Genomic DNA, 21,886 nt, shown 5'->3' with positions numbered 1-21,886 from the left:
AATGGAAGTTTATTGAACTCAAAGAGTCCCTGGCGGGTCCGAAATGCCGTCTTGTGCTTGGAGTCTTCATGAACTGGGACTTGCTCGCAGCGCCAATTGTCGTGAATAGATTTTTACGTCTCATTCACGATGAGAAATAAAATAAATAATATGCACGAGGGATGTATCTCCACATGAGTGGGTAGTCGCCACCGAAGTGGGTAGTTACGCGATTTACTAAGTACACATACCTAGATTTTGTTGTTCGTAATACGAAACGTTATAAAGTGATTCAAATAAGTCAAAGAGAGCGAGTAAGCTGTGAGTCGCTTATATACGCTGACAAACAAAATATGACGTCACAATCACAAAACGGAACATCATGACAACTGAGAACAACTCACAACAGCCTCGATCGAGATAGTACACACCAACACACAAACACACAACATAACAAGGCATATCATTCCCTACAATATCAAGAGATTATGATAAACTTTTAGCCAAAAGACCAGGAGGTATTTGTTTTTACATAACAAACACGGCTATTATAAATAAGAAGCTTTAATCAATTGCAAAACATATTCCATCAACAAAGCAAATATGAATTAGCCTTTAAACTATCATTTCTTAAATCGATCAGCCTAACTTATTATCTCTCTATTACCAAATGATATCTATAAACATAATATGAAGATAGAAGGGTGACTGAGAAAGAAATATGGATATGAGAGAGAGAGAGAGAGAGAGAGAGAGAGAGAGAGAGAGAGAGAGAGAGAGAGAGAGAGAGAATTGATGAATTGATTTTTAATTATTTTTATAAATTGTTTTATAATTAGACACGAGTTGTAATGAATTCTATTAATAAATTCAGAACAATCAAACAAAAACAAAACAAAAATAACAAAAATTAAAAAGGAAGAAAAAAAAAGTCACGCTTATAAAGCTTATAGAACCGCCAAATGTACTGCATGCTACAGCTAAAAATGTACACAAATATTTACTCCCATTTGCTCCATCCCCTTCTCTTTCGATCGTCTTCTCATCTACGGCCACCATCTGTCTTGTGCTACTTTTGACATTTGGCGCCAGTGTGTCTAGACTAACGTCATAAATAAAGGAGTGTCACCAAAATTCATGCAACTGAGCAGAGGTGTCAAAAAATGATAGAAGGCATATTGTTTTTCTTCCCTTAACTACCACTTAGCGGAAAATGTTTGACATGACAAAAACAACGGAACATTTATGAAAAAATCCTAAAATCCCAGAATTCTGCGAAAGATTATCATCACTGGTCCCCACTAATTTTTTTTTTTTTTTTTTTTTTTTTTGCCATGACAGATTTTTTTCCTTATAAATCATCTCTCTGTTATGCACTGTATTGTTTTGTTTACATATTATATGATTTGTAAACATTTGAGTGTATCCCTCTTAGTTGGGACCTGTGCTTGTGTCCTGATGAGACTTTTAAGTGATCTCAAAAAACTAAGTACTTTGATAGTGTTCTCTTGGAATCTTCATCTGTTTCCTATTTGAACCAATTCCCCTTTGTCTAACCTTTTCTTGGGTGCTTTAATTGTAATTATAGAACTTTTTACTATCCCATTTTCTTCCTTTTTACTGGCGGTGATATGACCTAAATATGTTGCAAGCGCCGTAAAACCCTTAAAAACAAATGTCCTGATCCTAAACTTGGCTGGGAGGGAAACAGTCAAATGTATGGTTATAGTCTTTGGAGATGATATTTTTTTCCCTTGCAAATCATCTCAATTAGAAACAGTTATATGTTTGTTCTGTGTATATCTATAAGCATTTGAGTGTATTCCTCCTAGTGGGATCTTGTGCTTGTGTCTGAATGAGAATTTTAACTGATCTCAAAGTACAGTAATGTCTCCTCTTGGAATCTTCATCTGTTCCCAATTTGAAACATTCACCTTTGTCTTAGTTTTCCATGTGTGCTTTTAGTTGTAAATTTAGAATCTTTTGACTTTCCCATTTTCTTTATTTTTTTTACTGGTGCTGACTGAAAAGACCTAAATGTGTTGTAAAAAAAAGTAGCCCTTTAGAGCTGTTGGCCCCAAGGAGCCGGATTTTATCCTGGTTTCTATAGCTCGAAACGGACAATAACAATTACTTTCCACCAAATCAAAAAGACTCAGCTACCCATTCACTGCTGGATGGACAGGGAGGTCAGAAAAAAATCTTGACTGCGCCCCGGATCGATCTTAGCAAAGCAAGTGCTCTTCCATCTGAACTACCAGAACCCTCAAATATGTTGCAAACGCCATAAAATCCTTAAAAACAAAACAATCATCTTTGTCTTGCTTTTTCCAACTTTTCCTCTGTTATCTTCCCTTTTACTGGCGTTGAAATGGCCTAATAATGCCGTAAGCATTGTAAAACCCCTAAAAATCAAACATAGGCATCTAAGTGCGTTATGTTGTATGAAGTCAGTCTAGAATATGATATCAATTCTACATTCGGATTTTAAGCTCACCAACTAGCATATATAGCAAATATATATTTGAACATTTGTATCTAAATGTAAGATGTGCGTTTGTGTGTGTGTATGTGGATTCAGGGCTGAGGGATGTGAATCTGCGGATGTATAAAATATGTTCCTTTTTTATATTGTATTTATTGATGTGATCATAGTAAATTTTGATGACAGGTGTGATCATACAATATGTGTTTAAATTGTCGATATATATGTTAGCTCCACATCACCATGCTTTGGTAGTGATATGACCTATGACCCACTGTGTCCATGTGGTATTGTGTTGGAATGACCTAGATGAAGAAAATTGAGTTCACAGTTAAAATAAAAAGAAATGATTAAATTTATTTTCGTGAAAATTTAAAAACAAAACTCATCAGTTAAAATAAAAAGAAATGATTAAATTTATTTTCGTGAAAATTTAAAAACAAAACTCATTCTCCTTTAAAGAAGGTATTAAGTACTCCTTCGCCGCCATGAGACCCACAGAGTAAGAGTTTATCCCAGTTTCTATAGCTTGAAACGAACAATAGTAATTGCTTGCTACTCTTTGGATAGGATGCTGGTCTATCGTAAAGGACTTTAAGAAGGTATTGATGCTGATTCAAATTTTTGTTTCATTTAAAATTCAATTTCAAACATCTGGTTCTTCTCAACAGAATACTTTGTGGGTCACAAATTTTTAATTCCTGTGATGCAATGGATTTATTTGTCTTTTCCTTTAAATTCCTTATAATGTACCTTCATATTATATAAGCTATATAACTCCTCCACTGTCCAGTAACGAGACTTGCAGGTGGCTATGAAACAGTTCTTAAGGCGGAGGAAGACTCCCGAAGCTGGGTCGACGAAATGAATTTGGAGGTGTAGCCAAACGCTACTACTACTATAATATAAGCCATCATTCAATATGACTCTTGCAATACTGGACTGCTGGGTGGAGTCCTCTGACTTCCCACGGTGGGCAGGTCACTTGCCGTGTCTTCTATCCCCTTATACTGTTTTCTGAGTTGCTTTCTGTATTTATTGTGGAATGAGATTACTTGGTTTTATTCTTTTTCAGTCCTTAGCAGCGCCTTAGAGAGAAACAGCCAAATGCATAGTTTTGGGAGATGATATTTTTTTCCTTGTAAATCATCTCACCGTTACGTATAGACCTCGTTATATTTGTTGTTATGAGTGTATAATGTAAGCATTTGAGTCTGTTCCTTATAGTGGGATCCTTTGATCGTGGTTGGATGAGACTTTTAGGCAATCTCAATCTCAAAATATGCACAGCGATAGTATGCTCTTGGAATCTACTACACCTGTTCCCCGTTTGTACTATTCCCCTTTGTCTTCTTACTTTTCTTTTGTGCTTTTAATTGTAAATCTAGAATTTCTTTACTTTCCCAGTTTCTTCTTTTCGGGGGCTGAAATGACCGAAATGTGTTGCAAGCACCGTAAAGCCTTTAAATACAAAAACAATACTGGACTGGTTGAGACGGGAGCTCAGTGGGGACTACTTGGAAAGTCTTCTATTCCCCTAATCTGCCTTCTCTGGTGGCTTTCTAGTCCTGTCCTTGAATGAAGTACTATTCCGTGAAGGAGGCTGTCACTGTCTGTTGTGAACTTGTGTTTTTTTTTCTGTAAGAGATGTTTTCTCAAATCTTTTACATCAGTTTTGTTCTAGACGCCACCTGAGTGCCTCCTTCTTGATAGTGCGACTCCATGCTTGTCAGCTAAACGTAAATGATTTGCTATTCTATCATTTTTCTTTTTACTGGTGCTGGTATGACATAAAAGTGCCGCAAACACACAAAGGTACTTGAACATTCTAGTTTGGGGAATAGATCTTAACTAAATTATTCTTCCAAAATCATTTTCTGTAGGTAATACATGTAACTTGTATTTAATTCCACTGTACTATCTATCATGTGATGCCATTTTGCCTTTCTTGCCTATTATTTATCAGTGCTAACTTTGCTTTAATGCATTTTATGATTTTGCACTTTTTATCATCACAAATGTATGTTGTTGTTTTTTTTGCTATATGATGATCAGTGACTACTTTGTCCTCAAGGACTACTTTATTTTTTTTAATAAACGGACATTAAACTTTAAAACTATCTTTTAAATAGAGCAATTTATACAGGGTGAAAATGTTTTATTTATCTTATATTCAATTCTGTTCTTGAACATTGAATTAATTTGTCAGTTGTTATTAAATTAAATTTTATCACATTATAATGCAAGACAACAAAATAATCTAATTCACCAATTCATCATTTTTACCTTGATTCTTTAATTTTTCCAAATGAAACTGAATAAAGATACAGTTTATTGTCATTGAACTCATTAATGTTGTTTCTTCTCTCGTGTGAGACATTAGCTATCATTCGTATACATAAATCCAGCCCACTTTTAATATTTTGGGAGATTAACACTCTCTCTCTCTCTCTCTCTCTCTCTCTCTCTCTCTCTCTCTCTCTCTCTCTCTCTCTCTCTCTCTCACACACACATACACACACACATTCTCCACGTATGGGTAACGCAGACTCAGTGCTGGATGAGGAGTAAGGAAAGGGATCAATCTGTCACTGTTTATGGTCATAATTAATTAATCGTTTAAGACAGCCATTTTGATGACCACTGTTTGTTTACAGATGTGTTTTGAGCGCTTATGATGTGAGTTTGAACCTGGGTGGAGTTCCTGACCTCCCATAGTGGGCAGGGAGGTACATACTAGTGCCGCGCTGAAGACCGGTCTGGACCGCGGTCCGACGGTCTTTTAGCTGTGAACCGAAGACCAGTCCCAGAGGGGAAGACCAGCGGCGGTCCTCACTTCTTATCACCTTTCAACTAGTGCGGGGCGGTCCTTGCAAGGACCACGGTCCTACGGTCTCGCGCCATTTTTTGTTTTCTTTTGTCCATCTCTTGTCACCACTCCTTTCTATCGCAGTGTTGTCATTTAAAATAATACAATAATATTAAAATTTCGTTTGGTGTTTTTACTAATCAAATAATATGAGTTTCATTAGTTTCTTCCTTCCAAAAAACCCAGTTATAACGTCTGAATTTTAAAAAGTCCAATAGAATATTTGGGGACCCCGATAGCTCAGTTGATAGAGCACTCTCTTTATACGCAAAGGGCCAGAGATCGATCCCGGGTGCAGTCGATTTTTCTGAATCCCTGTCTACTCAGCAATGAATGGGTAGCTGAGTTTGTTAGATCTGGCGAAAAGTCACCATCGACCCCTCTTATCACCTCATCCACCCCCTCTTATTATAACTTCACGTCTCTCTCTTACTCTTCAATGCTCGCTGCCCTCTAATGGGGTGTGTGTGGGGGGGGGGGGGGGGGGGGGGGGGGTAGGAGTTGCGTGTTTGTATCAACGCCACGAACAACTCGATCAACGCCTTGGGCGATGCCATTATCTCCGTTAATGGGGATAAATTTCAAATTTTATTAAATTATCGAAGTAACAATGAAGTACGGTGAGCAAATAAAGAAGGCATCACCCCTCTTCTCTAATTAGGTTACAATTTGAAATGAGTGTGACTACTCCGTGTGTTTTACTCCTGTAGGCCACGGTTTTCATCGTGTAGCGGTCTTTAACGGTTCAAGAATGAACGATCCCACGCTCTCAAAGGTCAAACCGGTTCGAATTTCCAACAGTCTCTCAGGAATGTTCAATGTCGAAAAGGACCGGTCCTTGCGGTCTTCATTTCCCAAGGACCGTAGGACCGTGGTCCTTAAGCTTGCCAAGGACCGCCCCACACTAGTACATACTGTGTCTTCTATCCCCTTATATCTGTTTTCCAACATCCTTTCTGTCTTTGTCTTGGAATGAGATTATGTACTTGGTTTTGTCCTGGCCCTGGCTGGAAGGGAAACAGTCAAATGCATAGTTATTATTTTGGGAGATAATATTTTTTTCTTTGTAAATCATCTCTCTGTTATGTGTTATTATATTTATTATTATGAATGTATAATGTAAGCATTTGAGTGTATTCCTCTTTGTTGGGTCTTGTGCTTTTGTCCGGATTAGACATAGGTGATCTCAAACTAAGTACACTGATGTTATGCTCTTGGAATCTACTCGTACATCTGATCCCAATTTGTTCCCTGTTCCCATTTGTCTTACTTTCTCTTGGGTGCTTTAATTGTAATTATAGAACTTTTTACTATCCCATTTTCTTCCTTTTTACTGGCGCTGATATAACCTAAATGTGTTGCAAGCGCCGTAAAACCCTAAAAAACAAAAACAAAAAAACACGAGCTTGAACACAAGGTACTCTTTGTCACTTTCTTGATTTCATGCATGTATTGTTGACAAGTTGTGCTACATATCTGCACTATGTACAAACAACCTCAATTGTTAAAAAAGCAATTAAAATCATAAGACTTTATATTCAGCTTTATGGCAGAGAACAGAGTTGGAACCAATTCACATAATTTGAGGATGATATAAACAAGTGCATCCAATAATCAAAAGTCAGACAAATATCAATCATAAGTTTCTTTACTCCTCGTCTCACATCTATGCGTAATGCTGCCGCATATTGTGACAGAAAAGGAAGGGTTTTTGCTGGCCTAAAAAAATTTAATTTAAAAGAAAAAAAAACTTTTAACTATAACCCAGTGCCATGCCATTTTGTATACATTTGGAAATTCTAAAAGGAAAAAGTTATTTTTGCTGTAACCTGAGCATTGAACATGAAAATTCAGAATCTATTTATAAGTATAATCATGCTATAAGCATGCTCTGCTTATAGCCTGATTCAAGAGGACTGGGCTTATGAACGGAGGCCACTGTACTTTGTAAACATTTGAGTGTATCCTTCACAGCGTTCTTTACTTGTGCCAGGATGAGACTTTTAGGCAATGACCAAATAGGCATATTGAAAGATAGCTCATGGAATCTTCTGTTACCTATTTGAACCAGTCAGTACCCTTTATCTTACTTTTTTTTAGTGCTTTTAACTTCAGATCTAAAACCTCTACCTAATCATCTTCCTTTGTTACTGGTGCTGAAATTACCTAATAGTGTTGCATGCGCCAAAAATCCTTAAATACAAACCAGTATCTCTGTGACATAAGATCATACACGATACTGAGATTGCAAGGCAGAGTCTTAAATTTTCAATTTGTATTATCATCATTTGTGTGTTATGAGTGTGTTTTTCACATTTCAAGTGTTTTATATTTATTGAACTGTTATTCCATATAATATCGTATTCCTAGTTTTCAACTCGTGAAATTGATGCAAACATATTTTTTTAATGTGTCACGGCAATTTCATTATAGAAAACTGGCGGAGAACCAAAGGGAGTAAAAACTTATCACTGCACCCATCTTCAGCTCATTTACCAATACAATAAAAATCTAACAAACACTTAAGGAAGAATGTGTTGCCTCTCTTTGTGCTCATTGTCAAAAGAGCAAAAAAAAAAAGGAGGGAGTCAATTCTACACGACAATAAAGGAAATCAGTGTTTCTTTTTCACTAAACCCGCCAAAACCATCCGAAGTTATGGGAAGTAGGCAGCAGTGGGGAGTGAACCAGGGACTCGGGGGGGGGGGGGAGGGGACACCAGTGAGGAGTGAACCTGGGACAATGGGAAGAGGATATCAGAGAGAAATGAACCTGGGACTATGGGAGATGGATACAAGTGGGAATTGATGCTGAACTATGGGAGGTGGGCCCCAGGCATATCCATAGTCCCCGGTTCATTTATCTTTAAATATCCTCTTCCCAGAGTCCCTGGTTCAATCGCCAGTGCTGCCAAAGTCCCATTACTTTGGACGGTTTCAGCAGGTTTCAGAAAAAAGAAGTACCCTTCTGGGTTCACTCCCAACTGGTGTCCACATCCCACATTCCCGGGTTCACTCTCCACTACTCTTGTAGTCCCAGGTTCATTCCCCATTAGTGCCCAGTTCCTTTAGTCTCAGGTTTATTCTCCTCTGGTGCTCATCTCCCATAGTCCCGGTTTCAATTCCCACTCTGGTATCAATCTCCCATAGTCCCAGATTCATTTATCTCTGATATCCTCCTCCCATAATCCCAGGTTCACTCCCCACTGGTGTCCACTTCCCCCGAGTCCCTGGGTCACTCCCGACTGCTGCCCATTTCCCACAACTTTGGATGGTTTCAGTAGGTTTTGTAAAAATTCAAGTATCCTGGGTTCATTCCCCACTGGTGTCCACCTCCCATATTTCCAGCTTCACTCTCCATTGATATCTACCTCTCACTGTCCTAGGTTCATTCTCCATCGGTGCCCACCTCCTATAGTCTCAGGTTCATTCTCTGGTGCCAACCTCGCTAGTTCGGCTTCAATTCCGACTGATATTCTGGTTCACTCCCCCTTGGTGCTTACGTCCCATTACTTTGGACAGTTTCAGTGAGTTTTGGCAGGTTTCATAAAAAAGAAACAGCCCGGGAAACCATGAAAAAAAGGATTTTAAACATTTCAAAGAGAATCCAGTATACCTCTAGATAATCTATTAATGAAAGTGTGTAAAGGGGTGCACATTGTATAAATATATAATATATAACAATAGTTATAGTTAAGACATATAGCGTATCATAATGAACACATTTAAATATTTACACACTCTCTCTCTCTCTCTCTCTCTCTCTCTCTCTCTCTCTCTCTCTCTCTCTCTCTCCCCCCTCTCTCTCCCCCCCCCCCCCCACACACACACACACACACTCATCAATGCCTAGTCCACAAGACACTTTTGATTTTTAAAAATATGTAGGAATGAATCCTAAAAGAAATATTTACAAGAATATTTAGACATTAATGACTTTGATGCGGCATGTGAATGTGTAGTGCAATTTTATAAATGACATAAAACCTTTATCCAAATATAAGTATGTGTGCTTACTTATCTCATCATTTAATCACCACATTAACATTTAGTATATAGAAATGGGTTTTATTCTTACAGTTAGGAAATGAAAATCATATTTTAAGCGTGGAAGAAATTTTCTCTTTAAAATTAAAGCAAACTGTTAATTATATGATGTCCTAGCAACAACAACAACAACCAAAAAAAATGATTCTCAGAAAAGGTGTAGACTATGTATTATGAGCATATTTTGTTTCTATCATTCAATGAGTTGTTATTGCCAAACCGCCTGATCCATGTGTCAATATGTATTATTAACTCTTTTTAAGACCAAATCTAGGCAATCTTCCTTTTTAAAGGTGCCGAGATGTGCATAAAACCCTTAAAAACGTTGGGTTTTTTAAAAATCAAATATCAATGCTTTTTAAAGTTTATTTTAGAATTAGATCTCTGAAAAGCAAGCAATTTCCACTAAATTTTGCACACAAATAAAATGTTGCCCATTTGTAGGTGTCAAATTAAGTGGATTGCTTGTCATGGCATCAGCATAATCCTTCCAAATGGAACTTGGATGATAAATAAATGAAATTTGCGAGAGGGTGTGTACACGAATCAATTGTGTAAGCTACTTGAAATATAAAATTTATTCAGGATATTCTTTTCAGGTTGTCTGTCTCTCATGACAATTACTCCCACTCAGTCATTTTGACCATATATTCATTCAGTTATCACTATAAGAACAACCGATATTGGAAATATTTTTTCTTAAATAACACAAATAAATGTGAACATTCGGTCAGATGAGACATTGTAAGAATCACAACACTGTGTTGTAAAAAAAGATATATATATTCTGGGGTGTATTTATAGACAATGAACGTAATATAATATAAATGAAACCATAGACAAATAAAATTAAAGAATACAAAAACGAAATCTAATACAAAATTTAGCGACCATTTTTTTTCTCCCACGGTAGACATAATCTTTGGAACGCCTGATGAGAGTCATTATTACACCCATGAAAAGCCATCATTAATTTTAAAATTTTTCAATGAACAAGGATTGTTCATGATTTAAACTCAAATTATTCTCAATTTGACACAACAGATACAATAAACTAGAAAAAAACCTTGAAAACGTAAAATCCCTTAAGGTTAAAATTCAATTTTTTGTTTTGAATCTAAGGAAAAGTAAGTTATTCTCACTTTTAAGAAATTAAATGTTCATTTTCAGGTTACCAGTGGCAATCTCCATGGATCATCTTGTTACTACTATTTTTAGATTTTAAATATATATATTGATACATCAACTCAACCTCTTAGATGTTTACAAAATATTTGATAACATCAGAAATTATTCCAGAATCGAAGGTAATATCTTAATGATCTCAGACCAAAGACTTAACTTCAACAGTCATGAAAATTCTTGAATTTTTCTAAGATTTTTACACTATGAAATAAAATGTTGAATCCACACCAATTTGCCTGTGGAGAAGCGAAGAGAATGAATGCATTATTTTTGTAAATAACATCCTAAAACACCTGGGAGAATAAAAATGTATGTAAAGCTTCTTTCCATTGACTTATCTTCTATATCCAATGCCACTCAACCACATACCTAAGTAAACACACTTTCGGATTTAGTAATGATGATAACACCTTTCCTTGATCACAGAACACAAAAGGCTGGCTTTACTTTACTTCATAAAATAAAATCGATAACTTGAATTAAAAAAAAAAAAGAACAGGGATTTTTTCAAGGAATGAGATGTTTAACAAAGTTATGAAAACCATATTTTACCAAACTACATTTTCTTGGCCACATAAAATCACGAGGTCAAAACATTATTTATTGGAAAATCTTACGGTCTGAGCAATAGTAAGATCATGGACACAATTGAATTGTTACAGGAGCTGGGGTTTATAATCAATCCAACCAAACCAATTACAGTCCCATGGGAAAGTAAAAAGCTTTAAATTAAAAATATATCCAGTCCAAATCATCATTAAATTCACAGACAAAAAACAACAATGATAAATTCATATGCCAGCCTAAAACATAACGCTAGTAATACTCAAAGAGAATCTGCACTTTCTTTATGGTTGTTGACATCATTTACAATTTTTCCAACGGCTTATAACGACTTTTATTTCATAGACAGCTGATATGGGAAAACATGATGCATGAAAAGCTTAAAAACACTTATAAGAGAAGACAAACCGTCCATCTTAAATTGCAAAAAAAAAATGAGCAAAATAATAAACAAATGTTATTGTTGACACTAAGTAAATTTATTTGATGTATAGTTATAATTGATAATTCGTGGGTATAGGATAGAAGGATGATATACTTGACGAAATTTTCAAAGCTGGGTTCTTTTTTTTTTTTTTTGGTATATTTTTCTTAATAAATATTTATAAACATTGATACATAATACTGATATCCTCATAAATATGTACATACAATTAATGATAAGTATGAAAATCTTTTTGTACAAAACAAAAATGTAATATTATTTTTGTACTGAAAAAAATGGAAAGTGGGGTATGGTCTACGAGAAAGCTTGTTTTTTTCATCCTTTTTTTTTCTTTAACTGCCCTTGTACAGCAGTCAACGCTTTTCTGCATGCCTGATTTCTGCATGCATTGCATTACTGTACACTATTACTGGGTGATGGAATTTTTTTCTATATATGATCCTCCATAGCTGGACGCAAGGTAAGGATAACTGCACGCTCTGCTTCAACCGTCTTCTACTTTTCTCATCCGATATTTTTACAAACAGCGTAAATCAATGGCAATGGAAATGCACTGTCACACATCATAATTTACCAGGGACCTGCGATAGTGCTATAACGTTGTTACGGTGATTAGCTACATGTTACTACACTGAATCTTCATCGTTTGCCAGGCCATGCGAGGTGTCATAATCTGTTCGAGTTTACACCACTCAGCCATCATGTATCCTTATATAATACGTTTTCATAACTGCTCACTATTTGTCGACAATCTTCTACTTTTTCCTATCAGATTTTTGTTTTATGATCAGTGGAAATCAATGACAATGAAAACACACTTTCACACATTAAAAGTGTTTTTATTGTACAGTGTGTTTATTAGCATTCATTATATTTTTATATTGTATTTTTGTAACTAATTCTGTATATAATATAGTGTAGCATAATAAATCAGTTAAAAATTATGAACTATTTATTTGTATTCCTGGTTACTACTGAACAACCCGAAAAGAGGTATGTACCAATGTGCCATCAAATTGGGCGACCAAGGCATGTCAATGAGTTTTCATATGCAATTTTGATGAGCTAAACAAATCAAATTGGTTGATTTAAAGTATAGAATATATAAATTCTGACAAGCCTTGGTTGTCTTATTTGATAGTTTGAGTTTGAACTATGTATACACGTATCAGAGGCAATAATCCATGATTTATTCATGTCTTTAAAGTCAGCAAGGATTTTTGTTTCTCTTCACATATCGGATTGCTGCACGATCAGGTAACTACACGCTTTTCAGCTCTCCTGAGCACCATCCAGAAAAGCGATGACTACTGTATTTCATACACCATTTTTCACACTTTTGTTTAGCACTCCAGTGCTCACTACTACCAATTTTTCACTTTCTAGAAAGCATAAAAGGTAGAATGAAATCACAGGTTGGGAAATAGTTACCAGAGAATCACAACATTTAGTTCATGATAAAACAATATGGGTAATGTGATGCCTGAGACGAGGGCCGAGTGATCAGTTGAATTTTTTCTTTGTTGCTGTGTATCGCTCCATATACTGTGGAAAGACATGAAATATGAAAAGTGTAAATACCTGCATATATCATAGACATATAAAATTTCTTCTCCAAGCATAAATATTCTTATTACAAGATGTGAACAAAAAGAATTAAAATAAAAAGCTCGACATTAAATGGTTTGTAACTCACTCTACTGTTTTTTAAGTAATTGGCTTGAAATTTACTACCATATACAAAACAATTATTTAAAAGCTGTGTTTCTAAACTTCATAAGGATAATCATGAAAATGTATAAATGTAAAATTGAGACACTCTGTAAACATAAAAAAATGCATATCAAAGATAAACCTTCTGCATTTAGTTTTTCAAACGTTCGTATAACTTTCCTATTGATAGCTTTCAACTTAGAAGTTTATGATATTAATACGCCTCAACATACTTTGCTGCTACTGATGTCATTGTGGTATACACTTTGTATGTAAATTTTGTATATGATATTTCTAATGTGCTTTGAGCTTTACACAGTAATGAAAATGCGCAATATAAATGCCATGTATTATTATTAATTTTATTGGTGATTATATTCCAAGGAAAAAAATTTCCAGAAATATTTTTGAGTGGTAATTTCTCAACTATATTTTACTATGAGTTGAATCATAGTAACAAATTGTGATTGCATAGCATAAACCTTCTAAGTGGCAAATGGGGGAGCAGGCACTTGGCGTAAGAAAAACATGTTTTTAAAAGTCTGTATGAAACAATGGCAGAAAAAACAAGAAAGAAAAATACAAGAAAAAAAACATCCTCAGTCTGAGCAGGCTGATTTTTTGGGTTGTCTTTTAAATTTTCATTATAGTTTTCTTTCTTGCTGCATATGGCTTTGTCTCATCCACACGTTTTCAGTTGAGATCTTTATCATAAACCCTCTACAAGTCACGTTCTCATTGCTCGAGCTCTCGGTTTTGAGTATAGGAAGTCCATAAAGCATGGTCCTAAAAAATATGATTTTTTTTCTTGTTTTTTCATTGGTTTTTCTTTAACTTTATGCAGAATGCATTTTTCAATCATTGTGATTTTATTGAATATGGGTTGCCATTAGTAATGTTTGTTACTTTTTTTTTGTTAATAATAAAGATTTTAAAAAATCTGATATATTTTCCTTGTATCCAACAATTGTTATATCAAGGTTATACTGAATCAGGAAACATAACCCATTAAATTCAAAACCCTGCCCTTACAAACTTGAAAAAAATCAGCAGAGTGATAATCTCTCACATTTATATTTTATATGACATGAGAAAATTGACAAGAATATCAAACTCTTTAATTTAATATAATTGTGACCAGTTGTAATATTTTTTTTAATGCTATGGGCGTGCTATCAACAGAGATTAAAGCAGAAATGGCAATTAGCAAGCTTACTCATGAATTGAGCTGCATTTGCCCAAGATGGTAGTGTTTAGATAAAACAACCTCAGTAACAATCGTATGCCTCTAAAAAATGTCCAAATTACCTCATCGTAGCCTTCTAAATTATGGAAAGTCTTCATGTCAAACATATTTCCTTCAACCACCAAGAGAGATACTTTGGAATTCTTTAGGAAGGCAGGGGTAAACGATGATGCTTCCAAACAGTTTTCTTCAAGTCTTAATACCTTTAGTCTTGGACACAGGGATAATGATTCTGGAAGTAGAGACACCTAGAAAAGACATATTAACATGAGGAATTGTGCCATCACAATCAAGATAAAAATGACAATAAAAATTCCATGTGTTTCAATTTCAAATAAATCAAAAGTAAACTAGGGTGAGGTGACTTGCTCAAGGTCACACAGTACCCTCTAGGTACAAAGCAAAGACAATGTAACTGTGCCACATAGCATCTTGAGGTAGTTTATTACTTACACAAATGACAACAAAAACACTGATATTTCTACAACCTCCATGGCAATGACTTGGTTATCTATACATCATCAGGTAATGTTCCTATATATTGTGCTTAATCTTTTGATGCAAGCCATTTGAGAAAAGAGCATGTGTTTTTTGTGGTGTATTTAGTAACAAGTGTCAATTTTTATAAATATTTATCATAAGAAAAGTAATTGCGTGAGCTTAAAAATGTATCTTGATACCAACTGTTTTCAGATATATGGAATAGCAAAATAATTTAGGGTAAGCCACCCTACCTTACTTTTGCATGTGACTATTATAACCACTGAATTCCAAGAAAATATTCAACTTTTCAACAGACAAGGTCAGTTAGACCCAATCGATATAAAATGAACAAAGGTATCTCAATGGATTGACTTTTGTTTCTTGTTTAAAGTGATTTAACCAAAATTAGTCATCAGCCATAATTTAAATGATAAAAATTATTCCTTACCATATAAAAAATTAATAACTGCTGATTTAAATGCTCAATTGGTAGTAATATGTATAATCACACCAATTTGCGAAGAATGAGTTATTGGGTCGAAGTAAAATAATGTGTCCTAATAGCAATGTTGCCTATTCAACAAAGATTTATAGAATTCAAATTAAAAGCAATAGTATGTGGATATCTTGCAACAGTCACAACATATTTACCCAAGTATAGATAGTGGTTCAAAAAAAAAAAATTTAATCTGCACAAAAACATTTTTTTTATTGAATGCCCATCCATGAAAATATCAAAAAATATAAATTTAAAACTACGTAGGTTTTAAATGTCATACCAATCAAAGACCACAAATAAAAACCTCAAGAAAGGAGCACTGCTGTCAGCTATCCCACTCCGGAGTGAATGAATACATTCAGTCCTTTTTGTCAAGTACAATAAAGTTATGGAATTCCCTCCCTGATGATGAGAAATCCCGACAGTTATGACAAATTTATCTGTCAATTACAAAATTTCTATATCACAGGAGGATATATGAATATTGTGTTACAATCTAACACTATCATAAACCACACGACCGGTGTGTCTATATCTTCAGCAATGAAACTGCAACAGTATGGTTTGGATTGGATGTGAAGCAAAATTCACGATAGCTCTGTAGGTTGTGCACACATCTCACAAGCAAAAGGACCTGTATCAGCCCAGGCTGCTGTCAAGGTTTGTTTTATTTTCTTATCCATCTGTCCACCCAGCAGTAAATGGTTAGTTGTCTGTTAGATCTGGTGGAAAGTACTTTGCAATAAACTAGCATGCTCTTCAAAGGGTAGAAACTAATTGTTCCTGTCTGATTAAACCTACAGAAATCAGAATAAACTATGGACCTTACACTCTTAAGGGATATCTATGTAATGTAGATCAAGCTGATTCAGTAAAGTTAAAATAGTCATCACGGGAAAATGTTTAATGCAGAGATGCTAATGACAGGCAATTTAGAAAAGGCAATAAATAATATAAGCTGTATGGAAATTGCGTCCATGAAAACTTGGGGGCCCCGTTAGCTCAGTTGGTAGAGCACTTGCTTCATACGCAAAGGGACCATGATCGATCCCGGGTGCAGTCAAGATTTATTTGACCCCCCTATCCATCCAGCTGTGATTGGGTAGCTGGGTCTGTTAGATCTGGTGGAAAGTACTTTGCAATAGATTAGCGTCCTAACCAAAGGATAGCAAGCAATTGCTATTGTCCGTTCCATGCTATAGAAACCCAGATAAACTCTGACTCCATGGGCCTATTGGCTCTGAAGGACTAGGGTGAAAACTCACTTGATTTTGATTAAGATTTAATTCCACTGTCTGCAACCTGGAAATATCAGCGGGCAGGTCTGTGATGGCATTCTGTGACAAGTCAACGAGATCAAGCTGTTGTAAAGATAACAACTCTGCAGGGAATGATTTGAAGCGGTTCTTGGACAAGGTTAAATTTTTCAAATGGGAGAGATTTGAAAAAGAGCGAGGTAAACGAGATATAACGTTTCCAGACAAACTCAGAACTTCCAATTTTTTTAATTGTCCAATATCATCAGGGAGCGAACCTGTTGATCAAAAATATATTTTAATCATCAGAAATCCTATCAAATAAATAAATAATTACTCAATATTCCATTATTCAACTTCGTATTTAAAACATAAATTAAACTTAAACAGAGGTTCCATTTATAAAGACAGTCCTCTGGAATCAAGCAGTGTGTGTTTATAGCGGCATCATGCTTATAAGCATATTCAAAATTTTCTACTAAGTCTATGTTCAATGTTTATATTCTAGGAAAATAACTATTTCCTCTTAGTTTCTAAATGTATACATAAAGGCATGCACCAGATTGCGGGTTGGAACTGCCATTAGTAGTCATTTTTTACCTTTTTTTTCTTTTAAGCTATATTTTTTTCCAGGTAACACAAGCCGTGCCCTTTCTATCACACTATGTGACAGAATTACACTGCGAGTGGACTGGAACCCTCAGGGCAATAGATCAAGGGAAAAGCCACGAGGAATTTGGAGAGGAGTTAAAGAAGCTGATATACAGAGAAGTGATAAGACATGGAATGAGATTTTTAAAAAGTCAAAATTACTTGATCAATGATTAATTGATTACTATCCCACTTCCAGCACCTGTCAACATCACCATAAGTGGACAACGACCCTAACTCACCCCCCCCCCCCCCAACTCCCCTACCCCAGTAACATTTCAATGAGCCTGCCTGTTGTTACCATCTATATGACAGATGCGTTGTGTCAGTCTTATCACTGATGTGTCAATTGTTTTGTGCAAGGGAAGTAATGATAGAATAGTGAGGTGTGATCCAAACGTTTCAGGTAGAGCATTTTGATGGTGTCAATATTTTGTATTAAAAATTTTTTGGGGGGTATTTTTGTTTTTCCTTTTTTTTTTTTTTTTAAATTTTGTAATATCTAATTAATGGTCAGAAAATTAAGCATGCTCATATGCAGAGTCTTTATTGGCAAGCATGCTTATAAAGGAATAAATTTGCATGGTAAAAATTATGTTTTGCAGCCTGAGCATGCTGGTTGTCAGATCCTGCTTGTAACATGAGTGATTATAAATAGAGACTACTGTAGTAATAATTTAATTTTACGCCAATATTGTCAAAATACGTACAAAGTTTTTGTTGCCATAAAAGTGAACACACATGCCAAATATAATTATATATAGCAAGCATCTACTTTGCACAACTGATCTAAATGATTGGCACATACTTAGTTTACAATTGTTCACAGTAAAATTCTTCAGATTTCCAAAGGACACAATCCAGGGTGGGAACTGGTTAATGCTGTTGTCTGACAAATCCACTGACCTCAAAGTCTTTGACAATGCCTGCAGCTCTTCTGGAACCTGGTGACAGATTGTATGTGAAGTTTTTGATTGATAGTATGTCAGCAATGTCTTATTTCTTTGTGATTATGTCTGTGTGTCTGTGTTTTCCCCCTCATAGAAGATCTAACTCATTCTTGTAATGTCTACATGTTTAAAAAATGTGTAAATTATGCATTATAAATTATAATATAATCACAAATGCAAGGATAAAGATTTGCCACAAAAATCTCATTGATTACAATCACGAGCTGGGGTGCTTCATTTCTAGTTCATTTCCTTAACGTCAAAGAGAATACACAGATATACAAATTGTATGTTTGCTTTTGTTGCATTTAAAACAACTTTAGGTCAAATTCTAGCAAGAACTAAATATGTGTCACTGGCCTCCAATTCATGCACGGGGGGGAAACAATTTAGATTTGCATTAAGAAAGGTGTAAAACCATTTTTTTTTAAGTTTTAAAAGATAATCATTCATCACAATACTTACTTCCTTAAACTTCAAATTTCTCAATTGACAAGCCCCAGTCTTTTTGGCAGTTTCAATATGCTGTTTCAGATTCGAATTGCCCATGATTTTCCTCAAACTGGCACTATTGTTGCTGTTTCTCCTTCTTCCCTGTATTTCAGTTGAATCACAAGTCCCTCTATTTACAAATTCCTGGCCCTGCCTCTGCTGAAAATGTTTTAAAATATATAAAGTAGATGTAGAATGGATTGTGCAAATAGGTAAACTTTATATCATCACTGAAAGATTGTTATTAAAACACTTCTTTATTTCAACGAACATGGGTACGAATGATTGGAGAAGCCAAGTGTGAGATAAAGAATTTACTTTACTGTATTATGGTAATCTTACTCCATGATGACCTGTAATAACTAAAGTAATATGAAGATTATTGATCAAAATACAAATACTGTAGGTAGTAGAAACAAACTGAGGGGGGATAATAAGAAATTTGGAGATAAGACAATTTATAGTCAATAAGTGGCATGTGTTTTTCTTCTTTTACTCAGCTGTCTCTCAATGCACAGCTGCAAAAGTATGTATGAACCGATGAATCAATTTGTCATAATTAAAAAGTATTTCTTTATGAATTTTAAAACAATGGGAAAGGATTTCGCTTTTTACAGCTAAATTAAAATTGATAAATGGTAAGGATTGGAACTCATTGATAATTTACAGTATCAAATTTATGAATTTTCCACTTCGCCATTTTGAAGGAATTCGTTAAAATGGATGTTTGGTTAATTGAAACTTAAACGATATACATACAGTATCTGAATATAATGGAGCGAATGGCAATCCTTAACTATCAGACATCTACATTTTATAACTATGAATACACATTACTGATGAATACAAATGAAAGTGAACATTACATGCTTCCAACATTATTTTGATAGCAAAATTTTGAGAAATATCTTGTGGTTATGCCAGAAATTTATCAATTTATGATACAGTGTCTCCACAAATATGTACATGTGTTCAATAATAACAACAATTACAACAACAACAAAAGAAATACTGGACACATCAATCATCACATTCTGATGGCATGGATAATAAAACGGAGAAATGGAATTACTACAGAAAGATTCTGTGACACTGTATCCAGTGAAATGTAATTTTCCTCCGGTTTGCCAAGGTTGGAGCACACTTTTTCCCAGTCTTCCCTTGTTGTACCATTTGTTGCCTTGTCGATGAGTAAATTTGGTGTTCCTCCTCTCAGCCTTTTCCTTTACTTGGCCCAAATGAGCTCGACTGAATTTTGGTGCACCACAGTGATAAGTGGGAAGTCGCGCAATCTCATGTCAAAACTCCTTGATGAGACATTTTGCTTTGAAAAGTTTCTGGTTTGTTTCTTTTCACTAAGGAGTATAGTTAGGCCTTTGATAAATGGTCAGAATGCTGCCTGACTGAAACCATAAAATCATGTCAGCTTTTATATTTGCAGAGGTTGGTGTCTTGAAGTGATCATGGATCATAAAATGGTAGCTTTGTCCAATACAATACAGCAGGGTGCTTCGAGGGAAGAAAGCAAACAGTTCTTTAGCCAGTCTTCCAACACCTCTGCATTGACTCCAGAATGATAATCTCTACTTTCCAGAAGATACCTAGAAGAAATATGGCGTGATGTCCTTCTAAACATCTAGTATCTTCACCACCTGATCCTCTGTCCAGAATCTGTGGGCCTTTTTCTACCCGGATTATCAGACGCCCATTCCTTTGTCGGATGAATGTTTATGTTCACCCAGCTCCAAACATCATTTGATGATATCCATATCAAAATCAAAGTCTTCTAGGATCCTTTTCCTACCACACTGGTGATCTCTCTGTCGTTTCAGAGTTTATAGGTTTTAAAAACCTTTAAATGATCTGTGGAATGTTAATGCATATATACAATTTTTCAAAGATATATATAAACAGCATTCATTGTTAATTTGTTAACTGAGTATATAATCAGTATTTCAAATGATTTAAAGCTAGCGATTTCATATCAGTCTTCGGTAATTGCGACATGATGTAGATAATATGCAATAAATCATAGATTTAAAATTTAATGCAATCTACATAAGTTGTAAGTTTATAACAATTAAAATGAATTGTTTTTATTCGGAAAGACATGTCAGCACAAGATTTTTTAAAAATAAAATGAGAGTAGTTTTTTATAGGTCTTAGAAGAAAAGAAAACCTTTTTTGATACGGCATCAACAGAGTCCAAAATCTTTATTCAGTTAAGACAAATTGATTCAGAGGTTAAAACTGAGAGAGAGAAAAAAAACAGAAAAACATGTGCCATTAATAAAAAAAAATCGGTAGCCACTGGAGACTATTCAGACTCGAGTCCGAATTGTCACTTCGATCATCTGATGAACTCCATACAATTGAATAAATTCTAAATAAAATTCCCTTTATTCATCCCAAATGGGGATCATATATGCAGATTCAATCTAAAAATAAAAGACGAGATCATCCAAACATCTGCCGCAGTATTGCAGTACAATGTGAGTATTATAGCATATGGCTAATAAGTTTCTTTCAAGGAAAAAGCAAGATGAAACAAAAGCTCAACAAACAAGAACCAAAGCCAAAGCTTGTCTAATTTGGGTGGTTGTGTAGTATCACACCCTTTAAATATATTTAATTTTCATCCATTATGAGTTTCTCTGGGACGAAAAAATGCTATATTTCACAATTAAAATAATCTAAATTTAAAGCACACATTCTACTGAGAAAGTCGCCCACTTGTGCCTGTGCCGCCCTGACACTGACTTGGGTTTGTACTTGTGCCTGTTCTGGCCCTGCTGTAACGCCTCCGGGTGTTGATGACGGTTCCTCCTCGCGGTTGGACGTACAGGTGCATGAAAAACAGCTTAACATCGATCAATTGAGTAAAGCGACAATTAGACCATGAATTGCAGATTTAGAAGATATAGACCCTCTCTCTATCTCTTATTTATTTATGAAAAAGATGACACAAATTAAATATTTTGATGTTTAATGTTTAGATATTACAGTTACTTCCCCTGCCCGCG

The 21,886-nt window shown here is 35.1% G+C and overlaps 1 protein-coding gene across 6 annotated transcripts; it reads right to left on the bottom strand.

Annotated features, from left to right (window-relative positions):
• Positions 1 to 10,143: 10,143 nt before the first annotated feature.
• Positions 10,144 to 21,878, bottom strand: LOC144972363 (leucine-rich repeat-containing protein 57-like). Of its 6 annotated transcripts, none has more exons than XM_078913523.1 (6): positions 21,574 to 21,878; positions 18,837 to 19,022; positions 18,230 to 18,365; positions 16,780 to 17,048; positions 14,595 to 14,780; positions 10,144 to 13,118 (listed from the first exon to the last, which is right to left on the bottom strand). In XM_078913523.1, exons 2-6 carry the CDS (start codon positions 18,918 to 18,920, stop codon positions 13,077 to 13,079), a joined length of 717 nt encoding a protein of 238 aa, XP_078769649.1. In that variant the 5' UTR covers positions 18,921 to 19,022; positions 21,574 to 21,878; the 3' UTR covers positions 10,144 to 13,076. The 6 variants fall into 6 exon arrangements, with proteins under 6 accessions (XP_078769649.1, XP_078769619.1, XP_078769632.1 ...); XM_078913493.1 differs by having other exon boundaries at positions 12,347 to 13,118; positions 21,597 to 21,878; XM_078913506.1 differs by having other exon boundaries at positions 12,347 to 13,118; positions 21,624 to 21,878.
• Between the last annotated feature and the right edge of the window lie 8 nt (positions 21,879 to 21,886).

This window comes from Berghia stephanieae, chromosome 1 (assembly GCF_034508935.2).
Source record: "Berghia stephanieae isolate SIO BIC M18660-M18661 chromosome 1, UCSD_Bste_1.3, whole genome shotgun sequence".
NCBI classification, from domain to species: Eukaryota; Metazoa; Mollusca; class Gastropoda; order Nudibranchia; family Aeolidiidae; genus Berghia; species Berghia stephanieae.
The sequence above is the reverse complement of the archived record's forward strand: the minus strand, read 5'-3'. Positions and strand labels throughout refer to the sequence as shown.